At 33.1% G+C, this 8580-nt stretch overlaps 1 protein-coding gene across 2 annotated transcripts in view; it reads left to right on the top strand.

Annotated features, from left to right (window-relative positions):
- Nucleotides 1–4333: 4333 nt before the first annotated feature.
- LOC118262384 (potassium voltage-gated channel unc-103-like) overlaps nt 4334–8580 on the top strand; it is a 34996-nt gene continuing 30749 nt past the window's right edge. Inside the window, exons 1-2 of one of the 2 annotated variants that reach the window (XM_050697158.1) lie at nt 4334–4502; nt 5045–5306. In XM_050697158.1, coding sequence (XP_050553115.1) covers nt 5241–5306 — 66 coding nt within the window. In that variant the 5' untranslated portion in view covers nt 4334–4502; nt 5045–5240. Of the gene's footprint in view, nt 4866–5044; nt 5307–8580 lie in introns of both variants that reach the window. The other variant, XM_050697157.1, reaches the window with a different exon arrangement.

Raw genomic sequence — 8580 nt, 5'->3', positions numbered from 1 at the left:
CAGGGCATTGATACGTTCTTTTATCATCACTGTGGTGGTAAACCAACTTACACAATATCGGCTCATGTTAGAAAACATTCAGCATTGTTTATTTATAAGTTTAACAATGGTAGTGTCAATTATACACACGGCTACATAGTACACATCAAGCTATAAACTAATATATCATGATCTTGCTTTGTATGATCTTTTTTCACATTCAAAGGTTAGGTTATACAGGTTTTTTCATCATATGAGATAAGTTTAAACATTTAGATGCTGATTTCAATAAGAAAAGAATTTAACTATCATTTTATTGCTAGTTTACGATAACGAATGTTTAGTTTTATCTTTATATGTAAAAAAGACTGCAGACTCATTGTGATTATGATTATTTTATTATCTAAATTATAATTATACAATACTAAAGATAAAAAATTATACACACATACCTTCAGTTATGCAATAAACAAGCATTTTACATACCGTCTTGTAAGTATAATAGTGATAGTGGCACTTTATTTTTTTAATAATTAAATTAAATTCATATTTCGTTTGTGAACAGTGTATGACAATATATGAGACGAAAATATAACTAGCCGAAGAAATCATTAAATATCACATCTATTTAATACGTACGGATACAAAAAGTGGGATGTTCCTTGTTGTACAAAAATAAATAATAAAGATTAAAAAAAGAAGTGGGATGTTATTTTCTTTATTTATTTTTATTTTACTATAATAGGATACACATGCAAATCGGTATAATTATACGCATATTCTTTCGGGTATGATATTTTTTTTAATCATTTAGATCACTAACAGTCGTACTCAAAGTCTTTTAATGGTTACTAAACCCAGTAATTAGGAATTGTTTTCAGAACAAAATCGTTACGAAGGAATACCTAAGTTATCATTAAATGACTCTGAGTACGACAGTTACACTTAATACCTTTTGTATATGCATTGTAAAAACTATATTTGAACAGTAATACCTAATAATGTATCAGGTTCCCCATAAGGTTAATAGATAAGAAAGAAATAGCAAGTATTTACGTTAACACAGTTAGTTGCATAATGCAAATACTTTCATATTATATAGCTTTACACGTTTTACAGCTGAACGTGACTAGAAATGGTATTACCGCGACTCTCGTTCGTATCACTAAGGCTTCTGCTCACTTAGCGGGCGAAGAGACCGTGACGATACATAATAACACATCACACTGCAACACATCATATAATTCATTATATCTACTCGTTACTATCACTGAAGACAGGCTGAAAGTGTAACAGTACTGTACAGCCTTATCATTAGTTATTTTACTTGGAATTAATTTATAAAGAGCGATCTCGTCTTAAAGCCGATTCAAAGATTGAATAAGCGAGCTGCAACAACTTAAATGCCGCGATTTAGAATCAAGAGTTTAAACCAATGGCCGTCTAGAACAGTAAGATTACTAGACCAACGAGACGTACACTTATTACTCATTTTCTACAAACAAATTGCGCGCCCTAACCTCATAAGTTCGCATCCATGCGCTCAAAACGTAAACAATTTAAAAATGTTTTCGTCTCGCGGGCCGTAAAAAGTTCATTTCGTTTTTTTTGCGTTGTTTGTAATAACGTTGACAGGGAGCGACGGTCAGCTGAATGTCGATGTACTTTTAACAAAACCCGCGAAATAAATAACGCCCTTAGAGGAAAGCGATACGCATTCGGGAAGCGAACGCAATAACGCGCGACACAATAAGTATAAACATAAAACCAAATGGTTTGTGCATTTTAATTAAACGTTTAATCGACCTTCATTTGGCTGAACACATAAGGGTACGGAAAAGTAAATAACATAAGTAAATACTGTTTACAGAATTCGGAAGCTAATGGTAGAGGGAAATGTTTGAGGAAAAGGCATTTAAAGTCTCAGACTTTGCGTCTGTTGTACCTAATGTAAACCACAACAGTTGTAACAGCAACATTTGAATGTTGCCCAAATTATTCTTAACAAGACTCTAATTACACACAACCATTATTTTTTTATAAAAATGTTTTGGCAACATAAGGAAGCACAGATAAAGAGAATAAAGTAAAAAGTAGGCACGTATGTATTTATGAACACGCAATCCAGGTGTGCTCGTTAACTTTAAACTACAAACAAGGTTGAACATTTTTATAATCTTTGTTACTTAAAAAGCTAGTAATATTTACACTCATACAGCATGAAAATATAATTGTAGTTGTATTACAATATTCACTAATTAATCACCGAGTTACAAGCAAGTAATTATGTTTATTTTATCCAATAAATGTATTTATATTGACTTTTTGCCACTTTTCGGGCACCACGTGATGTTATAAACCACGCCTCTCTATATTTTATATAATTATAATGGTCCCATCTAACAAAAATGTTGTCAATTGTCCACATTTTAAAATGTCACTAAGTGGCAGACTTTCTGAGCGCGCATAAACTATCTACACCTTTTTACTTATAGTATCATTGGGCACGAGCATTATTTTGTGTCACAGTGCACAAATACATTATGCCATCCCCTCTTTGTACTTGTTCCATGGTGCTAAGTTCATTATAACAATTAACATGGGGATTTGACACACTATATGACGACATTATCTGTGATGAAAGCCTGTCATCAAATCAGTTTTAACTCACGCTGCTGACAAACAGCAGACTAATCGCATTTATTTACCCGCAGTATCTACACGAGATTAATTTACTATCAGACGGTGCGATTCTACTCAAAATTATTGACTTAAGGAACGGGTAAGGAAAGATAATTGCACTTATTTGAGTAACAGCTTTGTTTACCTCCAACTATGGTTAAAAGAGCGGTGATTGGTTGCGTTTCCGAAAGCAATTCCATTTTTAAGATAAATTTTCAAGTAATCAGAGTATTAATCGTATGATACCATCAAATTAATGGTGACATAGGTCCCGGCCCGATTTGTCCATTGCGCTGCGCTGCTTCGTCGCAGCGTCATTTTCCATATACATATTACACCGTTGCGTCGTCGCGACGCAACGCAGCGCAATGGTCAAGTAGGGCCGGCGCCTTAGAAAAAAATGTTCACTTCTGACTAGTAAAGTGATGGTGTACAAAATTTTGAACGGTGCTGAAAATATGATGGTTAATGACGTACGATAGATGCATGTTTTACATTTCCTTTCTTAATCGTATCGTATATCGTAGGACCTCTAACTGAAACATGGAAACGATTTGATTATAATACATATTAAAATATTTGAATTTTGTAGTAAGAATGTGACAAAAAGAAAGATTATTTAATATCTTATCTTATAAATTTTTATTTACACATTCTGTAACGCTTGTTTAACAAAACAAAGAATCAAATTGAGACCAGTTTACACCAGTATTCAAACAATGTTTATAAAACATACTGTAGAAGAAAATCTGTCGTTAACGTTTTAATTGCAAGAATCTCATACTAATTTTATCACCACATCATATTTGTAAATAATACCACGTACTCATATTATCATCTCTTTATTGTAATATTGCTTACAAATAAACAGATGTAGGTATCATTAGTGAGATCAATGACCGGAGATTTGGAAGTAGTAGACCGGAGAGTTCGATAGAGTAACACAGCTTTATTGCAATTGTCGGGACACGCGGCATCGCAATACAGCATCTAAACGCAATCTTTACAATGTGATACCATGTCTAAAGATCGACAAGTAAACAGTTATAGCTGGAGTGTCTTTTAATGTTGTCCTCACTTCATGAATCCAGTTCCAAATACTTATGAGTCTATAAAAGTTACGACGCCTTTATTGACTCCATAAAAACAAAAATATTCACCTTGCAAGTCGTTCATGCAGTCTTTGTTTATTTTGTCTTATCTTGTTTAGTCATAATATTACTTACTTAATCGTGTAATTACGCTATTAAATATATAACACTTTTATTTTATTATAATTGATATAATGTACTTGTTAACACAATGAAACCATAAAACCACACACGTCCATGTACACCACCGTTTATTCATGCGCGAAAAGAAATAAACAGTTATAATACTTTTCATTGAAGAGAAAATATCAATAGGAAAGCAGGGCAAGAACTAGACGGTGTAACATTTCACGTGGGGTCAATCAAGCCAGTCATTGTTTTCCATTTAACACAAATGTTCAACATCCGTCCATCATTGACCTAATAAATCCTTTTAGTGGAGAAAATATAATGTGGGGCAAGGTCGTCTGTCAATAATAAAGGATGGTGCGTATCGCTGGCGGTGGTATGGTGGTCGGCGATGGCGAGCGCAGAGTGCGGGTATGCGGCGCGGCCGGGCTCGCCGCCGCCGCCGCACCCGCAGTATGACGCGGCCCGCGAGTCGCCCGCCCGCGCCCATGCGAACGCCGCGCCGCGCGCCCACCTGCACCGCGACACGTCCGGACACGATCTCAACAAACTGCATATACTAAACATATATCATGTGTCCTAAAACAATCGTGCCTTTCGACTTAAAATTATAATTGTTAGGTAACTCTTTTGTGTACCTCTTGATGTGAGAACTTTTCGTAAAAGTGAATGTTCATCAGTGGAGTTTGAAAGACTAATCAAATTATAAACTTGAACTGGAATATTGCAAACTGTCTTAAGACACCCTATAAATCACTGTCTGATCTTTTTATCGAAGTGATTTCACGAACAAAGAAATGTGTTTACAAAGAAAAGTAACATAGCAACGGATGTCATATTAATATCAGTAAAATTATGTAACGTCTTTAATTAATTCAGCAAGACGTATTATTAAAAAACATTTGGTTAAGTAGTCAAATTATAATAATGGAAATATTTCTAAAGTAACCGAAAAACTAAGTAAAAGTAGGTTACGAACTACTTGTGAGTAACGTTCTAATTGTTTATATACTTTGTCACGTAACGCAACTGTAAACATTTGATCCATTTCAAATTAATTAATGTAAATTTTCACTACAATCTTAAGATGTTTTTAATATTTTCCAGTTAAAATTGCAAATACTGGTTTAACGACAGTTAATGAGTCAAAAATTGTATTTCAGGTTCGATGCAAAATAAAATGCAATTAACTGATAAAGAAACAAAATATCATCGACATAAGCAATGTTAGAGACTTAAGACGATGTCTGATTTAATATCAATGAACATATGTAAATATACCTAATAGTAAAAATGTATAGTAAATGAGAACATATAGTGTTAAACATATTGTTAAATACACGACGATCAGTTGTGGACATGGAAAACGGTGCCTTAAAATATGGGAGCAACAACAACAACAATGATATCGTCGAGGAAAAAGTGGTGAGTACTTCGTTAGCTACGGTCTCCACACGTTCAACCTCTTCGGACAAAGACAAGTGGTCTTCTCACCAAACTAGAAAAAAACAAAATATAGTCTACGTTACTGATATAATCTGTATGTCGATTGTCGCATGCTTAGAATAACAATTGTCTTAGCTTTTGGTTATTATGCCAGACAGAACCCGTATTTCAACTAATCACAAATATACGCGGGTATCTACAGCGTGTCACTATGTTCCTGTGTTCGATTCCCGCTAGAGCTTGTTAGTTAATTCTTAGTGTAATTTACTTTTGTAACTGTTAGATATGTTAATTGATGCAAAATGATTGTTTATGATTGGATATATTAAGATTTATATCCCTTTTAAAGTTTAACCGCCTAAATCATGATTTACAAATACATAATTATGTTAAAAACGCATAATAAAAGGAAAATATTCTTATAATATTATTTATCTATTATTCCTTAGTTGAAAATCAAATCAAAACGTCTTTAATCTGTTTTACTTTAAATAAAACAATAATTCACATTTTAATTCAATTTTCGAATTCTCCATGTTTTCCTTTTTTTAAATATCCTACCTCTCACCAGCCAACGTCATTTTTTATAAAAAGAAATCTTTATTAAAATAGTTTCTTATTCAAAATATTGTTTATGGTTTAAAAACTCAACAGTCAAACTTATAATAAACTAATACAAATATAAATATAACAATTAGTTAATTTTTAACAAAAAATATTCTATTATATTTTAAAAAACAAAGCAGTTCTTGTTTACCTAGTAATTTTTTACTCTACAATACAAATTCTAATTTAATTAGAAATGATAAACCACTACACACAAAGTGCCGCCGTAAAAAAGTAAAACGGAGTGACAAATAGCATTCATATTAATCTCAAACAATTACATAAAACACTGTTATTACGTTTACAGAGCAAGCTGTTTGTTATTACAATAATAATAGTAATAGAACACAATTGTTTACTTTTAATTAGTTAAAACATGCGTTTATGCCTCTACTGTATCTTTAGACATTAATAATATTACTTCGGAATATTTTACTGCTTTGAATATACAATATTTACATTAATTTCTGTAATGACAACAAATATTAAACCATGTATGTATTCATTATGCTAATGTAAGAAGTTTTGACCTACGAACTTGCGTAGACGCTGCTACGCTCGTAGCCAAGCGCCTACGCTCGTAGTCGCTGACATTTGTTTAGATCTACGCAAATGTTTTCTTAATCATTCACAGTACACATTTAAAACTGTATTATGCCAAGTTAAATATCATATTCAGAACGTAAATAAAAGAGGTAAAAATGTAAAAATTCCATCACAAAAATAACCGTACAAACTTGCGGTGTATTTTAAAAACAAATCATATTAGAGCTGTCTCGCGGGGCTTTAACCGGCGCTGATGCACTTACAACAGTTTGCCATTTACTTTAGTACGTTAGCCTCTTCATTTGCGGCCACTGTTGCTAACAATTTGTTATCCATTATTCGTTCATTCTTCGTGAAATAAAACAGTAATAACTTTAATTAGTGAACGGATGAGCCGACCCGCGGCCGCCGGGTAAAAGATATTGAAGGAAAACTAGTTTCAGAGCACGGATAAAGGAATTTATTTTCGTGTTTTATAGCAGAATAACGTAATATCCTTATTGTAGTTCTTATACTTTTAACGAACGTCATTGGTAACTTTTGTTACTCTAATGGTAAATAATAATTAAAATACAAGTATTTGTGCTATTACGGCATTCTATGTCATCCTCGATTCAGACTGTATTATTATCATTAGTCATCGTCATCTTAACTTAATTATTAATTATGACTGCACGGTTGGCGCGGTGGCTGGGCAACTGGCTGCCGTGCAACGTGTAGCGGGTTCGATTCCCACACGGAGCAACTCTTTGTGTAATCCACAAATTGTTGTTTCGGGTCTGGGTGTAATGTGCATGTGAAATTGTATGTTTGTAAACGCACCCGCGACACAGGAGAAAATCCTAATGTGGGGCAACGTATTTAAAAAAAAAAAAAAAAAAAATTCAAAATAAATAAATTACGATATTGTGTAATATCTTCTCGTTAATGAACAGATAAGATGCAAAACAAATCCTTTGAATGAGCAAATAAGTTGTCACAATAATCTTTTCTTCACCATTAACAAAACACAAAGTCTGCAAAAATGGGAAATAATTTAATTTATCTCTTTCTGCTACGGATATTAGGTATATAATCCTCTGGATTATGACATTTTGCCGGCGTCCCACCGGAGTTATGACCATCAAGTTTAAGACTTTAACAACGACAGCTTGTAACGTAAATATTATGTCTTTGCCATAGTTCCCTATAGAAAAGAGAATATTTGTCAAATCGTTTCAATGTATGAAGATTAATTTAACTGCCGACCAATTAAGAATAAAGAAGTTTTAAAGATAAAAAACACGGTAAATTCCAACTAGTCTAAGCTGATATTTATTTCATAATGCAAAAAACTACAGAAGCAAAGCAATAACGTCTTTATATAAGCAATTTCCATGTTACCTTAATTATTTCACTTTTCTACATAAACTTAAACAATGTCTTATAATTATACTAGCACCGCCCGCGACTTCGTCCACGGAAAATTAAAAAATTTTGGGTTGTACTACCCCTAACATTTAGGGGGATGAAAAATAGATGTTGGCCGATTCTATAGATACCGGATAAGCACAAAAAATTTCATGAAAATCGGTCAAGCCGTTTCGGAGGAGAATGACAACGAAAACTGTGACAAGAGAATTTTATATATTAGATAAGACACTGTTTAAGTTAATGATGTACATTACTATTCTATATTTGCTAGCGTAGGTATCGCAATCAGTGATAAACGCCTACAGCCTCTCAATCATTCATCATGTGGATTGTATCAATCACTAGCTCTCACTGTCGGCTGTGACTATGTGGTTTACAATTTCGACCCGTTTCAAGTCAAATTCCCAATGATCCCTCTTGAAACCTTACGTCGTACAAGCAAATTACACATTTCTGTCACTTACACTGAGCTTAATATGCCAATCAATTGTTCAATTAATCAATTTAGACTCAATTTGGTACATTAGGATCGATAAGCTGAATCTTCAATGCACGTGTTTTGTTAACTCTAGCTATTGAAGTTGTTTAGGGTTTTGTATAATTATGTTCCTCTATTGTATATTGTTGTACATTTTATTCTTAGTACATTATATATTAGTGTATATTGTTTTTTTTCGTTCGAAAATTT

The sequence above is a fragment of the Spodoptera frugiperda genome, chromosome 12 (genome assembly GCF_023101765.2).
Source record: "Spodoptera frugiperda isolate SF20-4 chromosome 12, AGI-APGP_CSIRO_Sfru_2.0, whole genome shotgun sequence".
NCBI lineage: Eukaryota > Metazoa > Arthropoda > Insecta > Lepidoptera > Noctuidae > Spodoptera > Spodoptera frugiperda.
The sequence above is the reverse complement of the archived record's forward strand: the minus strand, read 5'-3'. Positions and strand labels throughout refer to the sequence as shown.